Source organism: Arvicola amphibius, chromosome 9 (assembly GCF_903992535.2).
Source record: "Arvicola amphibius chromosome 9, mArvAmp1.2, whole genome shotgun sequence".
Lineage (NCBI taxonomy): Eukaryota > Metazoa > Chordata > Mammalia > Rodentia > Cricetidae > Arvicola > Arvicola amphibius.
Window position 1 is genome coordinate 40,346,740 of NC_052055.2, and position 16,470 is coordinate 40,363,209.

General features: G+C 52.5%; 2 protein-coding genes across 2 annotated transcripts in view; one reads left to right on the forward strand and one right to left on the reverse strand.

Annotated features, from left to right (window-relative positions):
• The window catches only part of L3mbtl2 (L3MBTL histone methyl-lysine binding protein 2), a 19,641-nt gene extending 18,212 nt beyond the window's left edge, over nt 1-1,429 (forward strand). Inside the window, exon 17 of the mRNA XM_038343064.1 lies at nt 37-1,429. Coding sequence (XP_038198992.1) covers nt 37-149 — 113 coding nt within the window. The 3' untranslated portion in view covers nt 150-1,429. The remainder of the gene's footprint in view (nt 1-36) is intronic.
• Nucleotides 1-11,511, reverse strand: part of Chadl (chondroadherin like) — a 12,200-nt gene extending 689 nt beyond the window's left edge. The window contains exons 1-5 of the mRNA XM_038343063.1: nt 11,504-11,511; nt 10,172-10,343; nt 7,786-9,480; nt 7,193-7,359; nt 5,177-5,375 (exon numbers count right to left, since the gene is read on the reverse strand). Coding sequence (XP_038198991.1) covers nt 5,186-5,375; nt 7,193-7,359; nt 7,786-9,480; nt 10,172-10,343; nt 11,504-11,511 — 2,232 coding nt within the window. The 3' untranslated portion in view covers nt 5,177-5,185. The remainder of the gene's footprint in view (nt 1-5,176; nt 5,376-7,192; nt 7,360-7,785; nt 9,481-10,171; nt 10,344-11,503) is intronic.
• Nucleotides 11,512-16,470: the final 4,959 nt, after the last annotated feature.

Genomic DNA, 16,470 nt, shown 5'->3' on the forward strand with positions numbered 1-16,470 from the left:
CATTCTCTGCTCCCCTGCTACCCTCCCTGTCCCCAGTTATTGCTGTGTGTGTGAAGGAGGAGCACGAGGACATCCCCTCACCTGACCGGTCACCCAGCCCACAGCTGCCTCTCCCCATTGAGAGCATCAAGCAGGAGAGAGACAACTGAGCCATCCCTAGTGTCAATCTGGAGGCCTGGCTTTACTGCTGCACACCGAATGGACAGCCTGGTCTTCTAGGCCCACCTCTGCCCACTGGACAGGCTAAGCTGGTCTGTTCACTGCATCCTCGGCACACTGGAAAACTGGACTGCCCCCACGTGTTCACCCAGGGAAGTGGAGGAAGTAACGTTACAGAGCAGCCGTGAGCAGGCAGCCCTGGCGGGCTCTGGGTGGGAATGAGGTCACCGCTGCCTAAAACAGCTTGAGGACCTCATGCCTCCTGGGGTACCCTGCACTGCCTAGCGCCCTAAGGCCCTGCTGTGGCAGGTAACTGAGGAGTGAACTTGTGGATGGCCTTGACCTCAGGGTTGAACACTGACTTCCTTTAAGGGGCACTTGGGCCAGGCTACTTGCTGCCAGGTACAGAATCATATAGTAACTTGGCCCTGGGCACCCTGCTTCTCGAGAGCCTGGCTCAGGTTGGACCTAGCATTTCCATTTCCCAGCCTAGGTCGGGCATGTCACTGCTCAGCTCGCATCTTTACCTCAGGTTTGAGCTTTTGTTTTTCCCAGTCACACTTTTTGTTGTGGGTTTTCTTGTTTGTTTTGGCTTTGTTGTTTTTGTTTTTGGAGACAGAATCTTTCTATGTAGACCAGGTTGGCCTCTGACTCAGAGATCTATCTGCCTCTGTCTCCTGAGTGCTAGGGTTAAAGGAGTGCACCCGGCCCCAGTTAAACACTCTTGAAACTGGTCATCTTGCCCTCTGGTAACATCCGGGAAACCAGTGGGGCTCCTGCAGTTGGCCGTTTCTGTTTCTCTGTGTCTTGGAGAAGCAGTGTGGCCGTGGCCCCATGTCCTGTTGTGGCTGTGCTGTGCTGTGCTGTGTTGCGCAGCCGCCTTTTGTGCAGGTCAGTCCGCACCATCATCCTGAGATGTGCTCCCTGGCTTTGCTCAGGACCTAGGCTAGGTTCATCCCTGAGGAGACATGTGAGTCTGTACAAACTGGGAAGGTTAGGAGAGAACTCAGTCCTGACAGAGCCCACCCTGTGCAGAACCTAGGTGAGAGAGGCGTTTGTCACAGCCTGGTTTCCTCAAAGGGTAGATAGGTCTGGAAGTAGATGGAAGACCACAGCAAAAGGCAGGTTCAGTTCCCAGCACCCACTCATCAGCACCTGTAACTTGAGCTCCAGAGGAAACCTGCGCCTGCCGTTTCCATGGGTACAATGTATAATTTATGTAGATGGACATATAAACATGTAATTAAAAATAAAATCTTTTAAAAAGAAATACGAGGTGAGTGGGCATCAGGCGCAGGAGAGGATGCTGGGAGGAAGACGACTGAGTGCCTATATGTGTCAGGAGCATGAGACCCCCGAGAAGAGGGTGGATGCTTGGCCTTCATTCCAGCTCTGGCCTGGCCTTTTCACAGATGAGCAGAGGGAGCTGTGGTGATCATTTGCTGAAACTTCAGAGCCTGGGCTGACTAGACCTTAGGCTTGCTTGACTCCAGGCCTTTTTTTTTTTTCTTTATTTATTTAGCTTTATTTTATGTGCATTAGTGTGACTATGTCAGATCACCTGAAACTCGGCAGTTGTGAGCTGCCATGTGGGTGCTGGGAATCGAACCCGGGTCCTCTGGAAGAGCAGCTAGTGCTCTTAACTGCTGAGCCATCTCTCCAGCCCCCCAGATTCTTGTTACTCTATTAAAACAACAAAAACAGGGTCTTGTGTAGTCCAGGCTGACCTTACCTTCTAACCTTTCACCTCCTGAGTGCTGGGCCTGCAGATGTGTGCACCACACCTGTATGAGACAGGTCCCTTGCTGAAGTCCAACCTATATGGCCTCGACTTACATGCCACTTTAGTATCAAGTATTGAGACAGCACACAAAGGAACAAGCAATCGAGACTGCCCTCTGTCTCCGTAGCTACCTCGGCTGTGTTGTCATTGGTGGTTCTGGGAGCTCACCTGTCCCTAGTTCCAACCCTGGCACAAAGTTGGAGCATTAGTGTTAGTGAGGTGCAATGCACAGAACTTACGTTGCGGTTGCCAACGGGTTTTATCTGTAGTCTCGCTGTAGCTCTGGCTGCCCTAAACTCAACCATGCCTCAGTTCCCAGAGTTGTTGGACAAGGTCTCTTTCCCCTTCTTCCCCCCTGCCCCCAAGATAGGGTTTCTCTGTGTAACAGTCCTAGCTATCCTGGAACTCACTCTGTAGACCAGGCTGGCCTCAGCTAAGCGATCCACCTGTCTCTGCCTCTTGAGTGCTAGAATTAAGGGTGCCACCACAACTAGCAGGATAAGGTACATGATATAAGTTACGTGGGTTCTAAGAATCAAACCTGGTTCCTCTAGAAGCCGGTGCCCTTAGCTGCTGAGCCAGCACTCCAGCCCCTCTTGGAAATGGGGGGTTTTGCCTCAGTTTGCCCTTGGTTAGGAACTAAAGGCCTCGGAGTCTGAGCAGTGGAGTTGCTGGTTAGCACATCCTGGCGTTCCCTCCTCATACCCCACTTCATCCACTGGAGGCTTTCCATTAGACCAAATCTCAGCACTTGAGGAGCCCCCACTCTGCTTCCGAACCTTTCTGGAGATTTAGTCTTCAACCCCTTGAGGGAAGGAGAGCCTTCTATGCTAGATGCTAGACCAGCAGCGCAGTGGAGTGGGTGTGCGGTGTAGACCAGCAGCGCAGTGGAGTGGGTGTGCGGTGTAGACCAGCAGGGCAGTGGAGTGGGTAAGTGCGCTTAAGTGCGCTTGCCACAGAGCCAAGGACCTGAGTCTGATCCCTGGAACCCACATAGGTCAAAATGACTCCCTCGGGTTGTCCTCAGACCTTCTTGTGCACACCAAGATGCACATACAAATAAGTGTAAGAAGTACATGTAAAAGGGTATGGTGGCTTTGAGGGGAGTATGGGGCCTCTTGGGCTATTTGATCCATTTTGATTTTATGGAGATAATCTCATACAGCCCAATGTGACCTAACATTTTCCCCCTGCTGCCGCCTCCTCCAAGGACCGGGATTACAGTCGCTTGTCACTGTCCATTTCTAGTGTTGGCATCTGGGTTCTAGGCGACTCCGGTGTACTGATGACTAAAAAGGCTGGAGAAGGCGATGCCAGTGAGTGGCAATTGTGTACTGCTGCTGCTGTCCCTAGAACTAGCTCCAAGTCTGTTTCCTAAGGAGGACTTGTATCCTGCAGCTTGAGATTTTGCTTTCCTTTGTGCGCACACTTGCATCCACCACACCTCACCTCTGTCTCACGCACCCCCATCTCATTTGAGTGCTGGTGGAAGCCAGAGGTGTTAGGTCCTCTGGAGATGTGTGAGCCATTCCACATGGGTAATGGAATCACACTCGGGTTTTCTACAAGCCCTGGGGTTTCTGTTTGCTGTTCAGTTCAAAGATAATTGAACAGTCTCCTCCCTCTGGACTCCACATGTGACCTTATCTGTCTGCATCAGGGCCTCCTACATGTAGTGGCTCACGCTGCAGCCGCATGGAGCCTGCTCGGCCTTCCTTCACTTAGCTACAGCCGAGAGTCAAGTGCAGAGGGCAAGCCTTGTGCAGGTCAGAGAGACTGGGAACCAGACACAGAGTTGGCAAGGAAAACAGACTTGTAAGGGCTGAGAGCAGCTTTGTTCTTCCTGTCCTTGTTCTGCTCCAGTCGTCTGTGTTCTGTTCGTCTACCCTGATGTTTTCCTTCCTCTTTCCCGAGGACTTCCTTCTACATCTTTCCAAGTGTTTTCCTTCTCCCTTCTTATAGCTTATATACCCCAGCAAAATCAAGAAGTATAAAGATTTTAAGTGAGTGATTACAATGACTACAAGTAAAAAACCATGTTTTCCATATCCCTACACGATTAAACATTTTACATATTAGAAATGAAAAATTAGTTACCCCAAGAACCTGCATACACTCATGTCCAGCAGCTTGTTGTAGATTGACAGAGTGTGAGCAAGCAAGGTAGTTTTCTTAGCCAGTTCTTTTACTAGCAGGCTGTATTTCATGGTTACAAAGAAAGGACCAATCATTGTTTATTTAGGACTATAAAAGTCTTGAATCACAGATCTAAACTTTTATATATAAAAAACAATTTAAAAAACTTTAAATCCTCAGGGTGCATCCCCCTCATCAACAGTTTTTTCTATCAGGAAGCTGAGGACAGATGGCACAAGGGATGGTCACCTTTGATCACCAACCCATCCTAACAGGAAAGGCACGCCAGCTCATAACTGGACTGCTTTGTTCTTCCCTGACATTAACGAGTCCCTCACTCAACTCTGCCTTTCTAAACTTCAGTTAACCCAAGTTTTTCACCTCAAAGCTATTAGCAAAAACATCTTTAACATTTAATACTTTGAGGCATAACAAATATGAAAAATTACACATGTAACATAAAAACATCTTAACCAAATCTTATTAGCAATTCTATATGTCTAAATTCTTTCTAAAGGTGGTGGTTGAATCACTAATCTGGCCCAGCAGCAATGCTTGGGAAAAGTCAGTCACTATTATTGTAAGTACCAGTACCACTGCCCAGTCAGGGGCTAGAGACCCCCGAGAGTTTTTATACAGCCTATAGACAGGGATGTGGTGGACATCCGTAACAGCATGAGGTCGGTCCTCGGGGCATGTAGTCCTCAGGGCTCTGCCTCTCCACGGCTCACTCAGGTGTGGCCAACTGCCTAGCTGTGTTCCATGAGTTCCAGCGTTGCCTGTTGCTCCCCTCACATGGCCCCCAACATTCAAGGACATCTCAACCTGTGACTGACAGGTGGTGGGAGGCAGAGCCAACACACCTGAACTTCCATTCTGCCAGGTCTGAGGTCAGGATAGCAAAGGGTGGAGTCAGCAGAGGTCAGTAAAACAGGACTGGGATAAATGTGGTGTCCAGTGCGGAGAGGGACGTGACTGCATCATGCGGCAGGATCATGGTCACTGCCAGTTCAGGAGTCAATTCAGGACCAAGAAAAATCAGGGCACTGGCTTCCCAGCAGCTTGGGACCCAGACCTCCCTCCCACCTAAGGGCCCACCTCATCTGTTCATTGATGTCTTTTGTTGCTAGGGCTTCTCCTGGCGCTGAACCTGGAGGTTGGTGTTCTCTTGGCCTTCCTTGCAGTCCAGCCTGGGCAAACTTCAAAGACAGCAGCTGCAGCTTTCACCTTCTGGCCACGGACACTGGGAGGGGTGGCACAGGTGGCTCCTACCCGCAGGTTCAGCCCAATGAGCCACCTGAGGGGGAAAGAGATGGGGAGCTCATTGTGGGCGTGCACGGGTGAGAGATTTCCTGAGGAGTATGAGGAGGGGTCAGGAGCTCAGAGGCAGCGTATGAAACGGAAGAGTCTCCACTGAGAGTTCTGGCTGGGTGACTCGCCTCCAAGTCACTTTAAGCCTCTGATCCCTTCTGCATAAAAAGGGGTAGAAACAGGAGCAGTGCTTACCGCGTACCAGACACTACATGTGTATCTGCTAACGGTACCGAATTCTCCGGCAGCCATGATTCTGTGGGTGAGACCACTCATCCTTTTCACAGATGAGCAAAGGGGGCTATGGAAAGTATTAACATCAGAGCCTGGGCTGACTGGCCCTTAGGCTTGCTTGACCCCAGACTTGTTATTCTACTAAAACAAAAACAGGAACACCGGGTCTCATATAGCCCAGAAGGACGTCAGCTTCTGATCTTCCAGTCTCCACCTCCTGAGTGCTGGGGTTACAGATGTGTGCACACACCTGGTATTTATCAAGACTGAACCCTGGGCTTCGTGCTAGATAAGCACTCTACCAACTGGGCTCTGTCCTCAGCCTTATTTTTTGTTTGTTCATTCCAGGTTGATCTCAAACTCCTGGTCCTCCTGCCTCCACTTCCCAAGTGCTGGGATGACAGCCATGGTCCCCATGCCCAGCTTCTGATTGCTTTTTTATGTCATCGTGTCAGATACACATATGTATCTTTTTGGACCCAGCTAACCAAGAGAGGACGACATCCCAACTTTATGATGGAGTCAAAAAAAAGCTCAGTCCGCCTGCGTCACTGAGTTCCCTTCAGCTTGACTCAAATGAGCCCCTGAGGAAGAAGGGGCCTTGGTTGGGAATTGCCTCCTCCAGAATGGCCTGTAGACACGTCTGTAGAGTATTGTCTTGATTAATAATTGAGGTAGGAGGGCCCAGTTCGCTGTAGGCAGTGCCATCCTAGGTAGGTGGTCCTGGCTTGTATGGGAAAGCAAAGTGAGCAAGCCAGCCAGCAGTCTCCCCACCTGGCTCCACCTCAGTGCAGCCCCTGCCCTGAGCTCTGCCCTGGCTGCTCGTGATGAACTATGTAACCTGTAAGCGAAACCCATGCCAAGTTGCTTTTTGATTTGTTTTGTTGTTTCTGTTTTTTTGCTTGGTTTTGGTTTTACTTTTTCTCGTTTTTCGAGACAGAGTTTCTCTGTGTAGCTTTGGAGCCTGTCCTGGAACTCGCTCTGCAGTCCCTGCTGGCCTCAGACTCACAGAGATCAGCCTGCCTCTGCCTCCTGAGTGCTGGAATTAAAGGCTTGCACTACCACCACCTGGCTTGTTTTGGGTTTTTTAAGACAGGGTTTCTCTGTTTAGCCCTGGCTGTCCTCTTGCTTGGTAGACTGAGCTGGCTTCCAACTCAGATCCATCTGCCTCTGCCTCCCAAGTGCTGAGATTCGAAGGCCTGCAGCACCGCTGCCTGACTGTTTTGTGATAGGATCTCACTGTGTAGCCCTGGCTGGCCTCCATCTCACAAAGGTCTGCCTGCCTCTGCATCCTGACCGCTGTGGTTAAAGGTTGTTGCCACCATGCCCGCCACACCCCGGTTGTTTTGTGGTCACAGCGTTTATCAGGGCAACAGAGACGCTAACACCATCCTAGATATTTAGGAATAGCAATGACTTGGCAGGAGTGCGTTCATGCTTGGCTTTGAGGAACCTCACAGCTGTCCTAAGCTGGCTGGTGGTGCACAGCCACGGCACCTCCAGGGAGCTAGCTGGACTGATGCCAGCAGTTGCTATACCTCTGTGGAGGGCTCTGGTGGGGGTGACTACCTGTAGAGCGGGAGCAGTTGGCAGTCACAGTGGAAGGGATTGCCACTGAGGTCGATGAGCTCCAGCCCGCTGAGCCACAGCAGCGCAGGCAGGGACTGAAGTTGGTTCTTCTGCAGGTACAGATTCCGGAGCCCTGTTCCCAGGCCCGAGAAGGCCCTGGGAGACATCTGCAAAGAAATGCCAGTTCCCGTTGTGAGTCCCTGCCAGGCGGACTGCCCCGGGTCTGCAAGGGAGGTCCATCCTCTCCAGCAGAGATGGAAGGCCCAAGGTGGTCCGCGTGGGAAGGGCAGTTAATACTCACCGTGATCTCATTCCCAGTCACACAGTGCCCAGCTTCTGTCAGGCCTGAACCCCACTCTTATCGCCATATCTCTTAGGGACTCTCCACAGCAGTAACTGCACAGACTCAAGTTCTTCCATGTCCCTCGACAGGCCTCTAGCTGCCCCTGGCCTGACACCCACACCTGAACTCCCTAAGGGTTTAGGGGAATGTTTGGTTTGTCGTAGGGGTCTCATACCCTGCCTAAAATGCTTGCCGAAGGAATGTACTCCTACGGCCTGTGCTTCCTGCCTGTCCTTCGCCCAGCACCCACCTGCTCCAGGCCACTGCTGTTCAGGAAGAGCTGCCGCAGCGACCGCCCCACAGGCTGAAAGGCCCCATCTTGCAGAGCCCTGAATGGGTTCCCCGAGAGCTGCAGCTCTGTGAGTGCCGGCAGCCCCTCCAGGGCGCCTGTGGGCACCTCTCGCAGCTGATTCCTGTCAAGATGCAGCTTCTCCAACTCCCGAGCTGGACCCAGCGCCCCAGGTGAAACCTGGGTGATGTGGTTTCCACTCAGGTAAAGGCAACGCAAAGCCCGCGCTCCTGCCAGGTCCCCAGGCGCCAGGAGATCCACCGCGTTGTCCTGGAGGTGTAGCGAGAAGAGGCTGGGTAGGGCGCGCAGAGCAGCCCCCGGGACCCTCAGGAAGCGGTTGTGCTCCAGGTACAGGTAGGCGAGGTGGGGGGCCCCTTCGAGGGCTGCGGCGCTCAGGCCCGAGAGCTGGTTGTCTGAGAGGTAGAGGTAGACCAGGCGCTCCAGGCCCGCCAAGGCGCCGGGCTCCAGCTCCACGATGCCGCAGTGCTGCAAGTGCAGCGACACCAGGTGGCGCAGGCCCGGGAAGGCGGCGCGGGGCACCGAGGGGAAGTGGTTGCGCCTCAGGTCCAGGAGCTGGGTGTCGTTGGGGAAGCCGCGGGGCACAGCCCGTAGGCCGCGGCCGTCGCAAGCGCTGTGCCGCGTCTCCCCGACGCACACGCAGGCCGGAGGGCAGGGCGTGGCCGTCGCGGCCTCCTGGTGCGGGGAGCGCGGAGGGGTGCGGGGACCGGTGTCGGCCTCGACCTCGTCCTCGTCCTCCGCCGCGTCCCCGGGGCAGCGCAGGTCTGCAGGCCGCAATGCGTCCAGGGCCTCGCCTCGCAACCTCCGCGGGCCCCGGCACGCGCCGTCCGAGCGCACGCGGGCGCGCACCAGCCACTCGAGCAGGGGCCGCGCGTGGCAGGCGCACCACAGCGGGTTGCCGTGCAGCCGCAGCCGGCGCAGCTGGCCCGGGCCCTGCAGCGGGGGCAGGCTGCTCAGCTGGTTCCCGCGGAGGTCGAGGGTGTGCAGGCGCGGGCAGTGGGCGAAGGCCCGGGGCCCCAGAGCCTGCAGGGCCCCGTGGTCCAGGGCCAGCTCGCGCAGGCCGGGCAGCGCCAGGCCGTCCTCCTCACCCGTGTAGGTGAGCGGGTTGTGGCCCAGCTCCAGACGCGCCAGGCTGCGGGCCTGGGACAGGGCGGCCCCGGGCAGGGCCTGCAGCTCATTGTGGTGCAGGCTGAGGCGACGCAGAGCGGGCAGACCCACCAGGGCCTCAGGGGCCAGCACGCTGAGCGCGTTGTGGGACAGTTGCAGCCAGCGAGTGCGCAGCAGCCCTTGGAAGGCCATGGCGGGCAGGTAGACCAAGGCGTTGTTGGCCAAGTTAAGTGTGACCAACGAGCCAAGGGCACCGAAGGTCCCTGGCCGCAGCTCCTCCAGCATGTTCCCCTCCAGCTCCAGCCGCCGCAGTGAGCCTAGCCCATCCAGAGCCTCCTGGGGCAGCATGCTCAAGCGGTTGGAAGCCAGGTTGAGGAGGAGCAGGCGGCCCAGGCCTCGGAAAGCACCCTCGGCCACCAGCTCCACCTGGCAGTGCCGCAGGTCCAGATGTGTGAGGTAAGGCAGGTCCTGGAAAGCGGCTGGAGGGATGACCCTCAGCAGATTGCCCTGGAGGTCCAGCCTCTGGGTCAGCTGGGGACAGGAGCGGGAAAGAACACTGAGCTGCACGGGAACCTGAGCCTTGGCCTCTCCCCCTCACCTCTCTGATTCTCTTCCGCCACCCAGCCGCCCTCACTGTGCTCTCTTCCTTCCTGTCACTGCTCTTGGCTTTCTCACCCATGAACTCATAACTCCATAGGGCAGAAATGGTATCTTCTCCCGGCACACCCCCCAGTTCACCCCAGAACCTGTTGCAAATGCAATATGTGTAGTCACCTCGACTGTAAATAAATTAAATCGTTGTTATTGGTTTGTTTGGTTTTGTTTTTGAGACATGGTTCTGGCTGGCCTGGAACTTGGTATGTTGACCAGGCTGGTCTTGAACTCAATGAGATCCATCTGCCTCTGCTTCCTGAGTGCTGGGATTAAAGGTGTGAGCCATTGGACTTGGCTGTTACAGGCTGTCTTCCTTCCCATTTTAGATGTGGATACCCAGGCTCAAGGAGCGGCACTTGTGAGACCAGACAGTGGCAGAACCACTGGTGTGAGCCACGGCTCCTGCCACTCTTCCCCTCTTAGCACACTGTTACCCCATGCCAGTGTTACCCCTCTTAGCACACTGCTGCCCCATGCCAGTGTTACCCCTCTTGGCACACTGCTGACCCATGCCAGTGTTACCCCTCTTGGCACACTGGCTAACCCATGCCAGTGTGACCCGTCTGACCTCAGGGATGGTATTCGGCACCTCGGTGAGGTTCTGGTGGCGGCAGGTCACATGCCGCCTGGAGTTGTCACAGACACAGGTCTGTGGGCATCGCTGGGCAGCTACGTGCCAAGCTGGGCCCAGTAGCAACACCAAAAGCAGCAACATGAAGACAGGGGTGGAGCTCTGGGGCCTGGGAGGAGAGGGAGAGCTAATGTTCATGGGGCCTCGACCCTGGTGGGCACCAAAACCCGATCCAGGACAACTAAGACCCCTAAAGGCCTTCATTCTCTGGGCCCAGAAAAGTGCCATGGCTTGGCCTCCATCCCTCACCTCCCACAGGAGCAGCTTCTGTTACCAGCTTTGATTTACTGAGGAGGAGCTCAGATGCAGAAAATCAACCTGACTGCACTTAATTGGGGAGGTGCAGATGTTGAGGGGCCTGAGGTCCCTTAGTGAGTCTGTCTTTTGCTCAGAGACACGCTATCATGGTAAGCTGGCAGCTCAGGCCTCTTCTGTCCTCTTGTTACCTGAGGACCACACAGTTCACTGGCCTGATACAGGGGAATGGAGGACCTGGGGTTTGGACTGCACCAGGCAAGATGGTTCCCCTTGTCCACCCACCTTTCCACCCCTCACCTCACAACCACAATCACTGCCCATCCCGTCTCATGGATGGTTGTTGCCACCGTGGCTTTCTTGTCCTCCCCTGGGCTCCATCTAGCAGCCAAGGGAACTTTCCAGAATACAGACAGGCTCCATGGAAATCTCCCAGCCTCTGACTGAAGGATGGAAATGTTCTCCATCACACGCCTCGGGTGGTTTTGGCACCACTGCACGGGTCCAGCACCACCTAATTCTCTCGGCTCCTCCTTTCAATATACCTGGGCCATGTGTGAATGCCGAGCTGCCTTCCCTGATGCTGGGCTGAAGCCTCATCCCATGGGCCTCCCCATAACTACTCCCAGAATTGTTACTGTCTGCCATTGTCTCCTTAGTCCCAGAATTCACCCCCCTTCTCTGCGCTGGTGGCTTTCTCTGGACTCTGGCTTGAGAGATAGGGTCGAAAGGGGGCCCGTTAGGCTGATTTCCTGAAGAGACAAAGGTCCAGGACATAGATGGCTGCCGTGGATCTCTCTTCACCTGGCCCCAAAAGACTAACCCACAGGAGTGCACCAGAATGGCTACACCCCCCTTTCTTCTTTAGGGGCCACCTCTGGAGAGCCTCAGGTACAAGGAAGATCCTATGGCCTACACCCAGCGCCTCAGAGGCACAAAAGAAGAATACGGGATCATCTATGGTCACCTAGGTCATCTATGACTCCCTTGCACCCTCAGGGCCCCAAAACTCACCCCTCCATGCCGACTGGAAGTGCCAGCCCTGTCTGGAGGCCCTGCACAAGGGAAAGACCAGGGACAGTCCCCGACTGGATGCCGGCACTACTCCCCCTCCCTTGCCCATAGGCTTGGCAGCAGGGACAGAGCTGAATGGGAAGCATTGTCAGCAGCCTGGCCGAGCTGGGGCTTCCCCAGGCTGTGGGCAGGGGGTGGGAGCTCGGCTGGAGTTACAGGCTGCCTGTCCAGCACAGACCTAACAACATGGTCCAGGCCCGAGTCCTTGGACTGGTGGGGGTGGGTGGGAGGTCTGGAGGAGCCTGAGGGTGGGTCGGTATCCCTGGGCTCCAGCAGACTCTATGGGAGTCTAGGAAGAGCTCAACAGCTGGAAGTTAGAACTACCTCACCAGGTTGCTGCAGGGGTTAAGGTAGGAACCTAGACCCCAGGCAGGTGTTCAGGAACCCTTAACTCCTTCCTGTCCGCTCCTGCACTCACACACCCTGAAGCTGCACTTTTCTGCTTCCACAGCAGGTTACCGAGGATTATCCGAATGGATGTGTTTTAAACCATTGTAGGGTATTGTATTCTATAAACAGACCTAAGACCTAACCAGTCAGTGGTATCTGCCTATAATCCCAGCACTCAGGAGGCTGAGCCAGAAGGATCATAACTTCAGGCCAGCATAAACAACATAGCAAGACTGCCCCACCCCCAAAGGCCCAGACTTACTGGTTCATCTGAGATAGTTTGTTTTCGGTTTTCTTTACTTTTTATATTTATGCTCAGCATGCGTGTGTGTTACCTGAAATAACTGAAACCCTTGAAAATAAAAGGTAAGCTGGGTGGTGGTGGCGCACGCCTTTAATCCCAGCAGTGGGGAGGCAGAGGCAGGCGGATCTCTGAGTTTGAGGTCAGCCTGGCCTACAAAGCAAGTTTCAGGACAGCTAGGGCTACAGAGAAATCCTGTCTTGAAAAGCCAAAAAAAAAAAAAAAAAAAAAAAAAAAAAAAAAAAAAAAAAATCTGCATCAGTAGTGCATCTGGATCATATCACTCATGGACCCTAGGATCTCTAAGACCCACATTTCTGTTGGCGTTTTAGCTTTCTTTTTCAGTGTGCTTGGCTTTTTGAGATGGTATTGTTATTATGTAACCCTCCCTGGCTGGGTCCACACTTGCTGTGCACCTAGGACTACCCTTGATTTCCAAGGTGCTGGGTGAACAGGTGTGTGCCACCATTGAGTTTAGCTAACTTACATATAGCTGGGTTTTTTTTTGTTTTGTTTTTTGTTTGTTTTGTTTTTTGTTTGTTTTGGTTTTTGGCTAATTTACACATAGTTGTTGGCTTTTTGTTTTGTCTGTGCCCAAGACAGGGTTTCTTTTCTTTCTTGGTTTTTTGAGATAGGGTTTCCTCTGTAGCTTTGGAGCCTGTCCTGGAACTTGCTCTTGTAGACCAGACTGGTTTCGAACTCAGAGATCCGCCTGCCTCTGCCTCCCTGCTTGTGGGATTAAAGGTGTGTGCCACCACCACCAGGCTCAAGACAGGGTTTCTCTGTGCAACCCAATCTGTCTTGAACTCACTGTGTAGACCAGGCTGGCCTTGAACTTGCACATATGCGAACAAGAGTTTTAGACATTTTATTCAGTTGCCTTTATTTCTTGTTTAATTGTTCTGGCTGGACTTGTAGCATCACCAAGTTGAATGTAAGCAGTCGTTTTTATTTTGTAATAATTTGCCTCCCCAACAGATTTTCACTCAACCCTTCATGTAGCCTGTGCCGTTGTTCGGGAGCCCATGGAGGTCAGAAGAGTGTGTGGAGTCCCCTGGAACAGGTTCTTGTGAGCCCCAAGTGGGTGCTGAACCTGGACCCTCTGCAAGGCAGCATAGATTCTCAGTCACAGAGCCACCTCTCTAGCCCAAATACAATTTTATGATTGGTTTTTAGTGTTGGAGCTGTAGGAGGCACAGAAGTTCTTGTGTTTTCTTTTGTTGTTTTGTTTTGTTTTTTGAGACAAGGTTTCTCTGTGTAGCTTTGGAGCCTATCCTGGCACTAGCTTTGTAGACCTGGCTGGCCTTGAACTCAAAAAGATCCGCCCACCTCTGCCTCCCAAGTGCTAGCTGCCGGGTTCCCCTTTGTTCTTAATGTGCAACTATTTATCTTAAATTATCTGTGTATGGGGTATACACACACACACACACACACACCCCATACACACACACACACACCCCATACATGAATCCCTCAGAGGCCAGACACACACACACACACACACACACACACACACACACACACACACACACACACACACACACACACACACACACACACCCCATACATGAATCCCTCAGAGGCCAGAGGGGCTAATGATCCTCTGGGCTGGAGTTACAGGCAGTTGTGCGCCACCCAGTGGGGGTGCTGAGAACTGAACCCAGGGCCTCTTGTTAAGAGCAGTATACAGTATACACACTTAACCACAGAACCATCTTTCAGCTTGTTTTGTTTTGAGACAAGTCTCAAATGTAGTCCTGGCTGGCCTGGAATTCACTATGTAAGCCAGGCTGGCCTTCAAGTGATTTTTCTCTGCCTTCTACGTGTTTTTTGAGATAAAAATCTCACTATGCAGTTTGGTGCCAAATTTTCAGATTTATGTACTTTATTATGTGTATGAATGTTTTGCCTGCATGTCTATCTGCACCACGGTCTGAGGTCAGAAGAGGGCATTAGATTTCCCAGAGCAGGAGTTACAGGTGGCTGTGAATGGCCATGTGGGTGCAAATAAGTGAACCAAGTCCTTTACAAGAATGGCAAGTGCTCTTGACCACTGAGCCAACTCTTTAGCCTTGGCTTCATATTTTCAATCCTCCTGCATCAGCTTCCTAAATGAATACTTTGACAAACCTTACATTGGTTATAGTTGTATGATCTTCCCAACTTTTTTGTTTGAGATAAGAGTTTTATGTAGCCCAGGCTTGCCTTGAACAATATGCAACTAAGAGAAGCCTTTAATTTATAATCCTCCTGCCTCCTCCCGGGCGTTAGAATGCTGGGATTACAAGCATGTGGCAATATAGTAGTTTGTGCCATCATCTTTTTTTTTTTCTTGTTTGAACAGGGTTTCTCTGTGTAGCTTTTTGGCTGTTGGGGAACCTGCTGACCCTGAACTCAGAAATCTACCTGCTTCTGTGTCCTGATCTCTGGGATTAAAGGCATTCCCTGCCGATCCCCGGAGATTTTGGAACTTGTCCTGGAACTAGCTCTTTAGACCAAGCTGACCTCGAACTCCAAGATCCCTCTGCCTCCCGAGTGCTGGGATGAAAGGCGTGCGCCACCACTGCCCGGCTTTCACTTTTAAAACTTTTAATGTATTGTGTATATGAGCATAGGAACATGTACACCACAGCATATATGTGGGGACTGGAAGACAAATTGCAGGAACAGGTTTTCTCCTCCCACTATATGGGCCTAAATTCAGGAGTCAGGCTTGGAGTAAATGTCTTTATCTGTTGAGCCACCTCACCAGCCCCTTAATTTTAATGTATGTGTATTAAAATGCTAATGTATAATTTTCACACTTTGGGGTGGATGCAAAGGTAACACAGCAGGTGTCGAGGCCAGAAAATAACCTGAGGGGTGGAGGGGGGGTCAGCTCTCTTTCTACGCTTAGGGTTAAACTTTGGATGTCAGGTTTGGCAGCTTGGCAGCGGCCACCTTTCTGGCCAATCTTTTATTTTTAGGGGGCTGGAGAGATGGTTCAGATGTTAAGACTGCTCTTCCAGAAGACATGGGTTCAATTCCCAGCACCCACATGGCGGCTCACAACCGTCTAGGGGACCAGACACGCTCACAGACACGCAGGCAAACTACCAATGCACATAAAATAAACATATACTTAAAGGCTGCTATTTAACACAAATATCAGCTGGGGCAGGGCAGTGGTGGGGCACACCTTTAATCCCAGCACTCGGGAGGCAGAGGCAGAGGCAGGCAGATCTGAGTTTGAGGCCAGCCTAGTTTACAAAGTGAGTTCCAGGAAAGCCAGGGCTACACAGAGAAACCCTGTCTCAAAAAAACAAAAGCAAAGTTTATTGCTCTTACCAAGGGCCACAGTTCCACAGTTCAGTTCCCAGCAGCCACATGGAGGCTCACAAAAGCCTATAACCTCCAGTTCCAGGGAGTTCAACTTCCTGGGACTGGAGCTATGAGTAGTTGTGAGCTGCCACGTGGGTGCTGGGAACTGAACTGTGGATCACCCAGACAGCAAATGCTGTCTGACAGAGATTGGCTGAGCCATCTCTACTTCCCCAGCAAGTGTTTAAACTGAGCCTTATCCAGAGCAGAAGGGGGTATTGATGGCCTGCTGTGAGGTAAATGAGCTCGTCTAAGGTAAAGGTTTATTTACACTCTATCTAGGAAAGTCAGCCTCATGTCACCTACTGAAAGGTAGGTAGGCCCCCAGCCCATCCTCTCCATCACGCGTCACCCTCCTGGCTTCCTTTTTCTTTTTTTCTTTTTTGGTTTTTTTTTCGAGACAGGGTTTCTCTGCAGCTTTTTTAGAGCCTGTCCTGGAACTAGCTCTTGTAGACCAGGCTGGTCTCGAACTCACAGAGATCCGCCTGCCTCTGCCTCCCAAGTGCTGGGATTAAAGGCGTGCGCCACCACCGCCCGGCCCCTCCTGGCTTCCTATCTGAACCTCAAAACTGTTTTTGAGATTCCTTAGTACTTGAAGGTTTTCCTCCTCCCTGTCTACACCCTTGGTCACTACTGTGAAACCTCCATGCCAGACTGGGAGCTCCAAAGTGTAAGCAGGTAGAAAGAGACCTAGGCCACCCCTCTGCAAGTGCGCGTGTACATAGCCCTACCCAGCTTTGTACAGGGTCTTGGAGATCTGATCATGCTTGCATAGAAAGTTGTCTTAACCAATGAACCAGCAAACCATCATCCCAGTCCTGAGATATACCCACTTTTGATGAAAACGCTCTGGGTC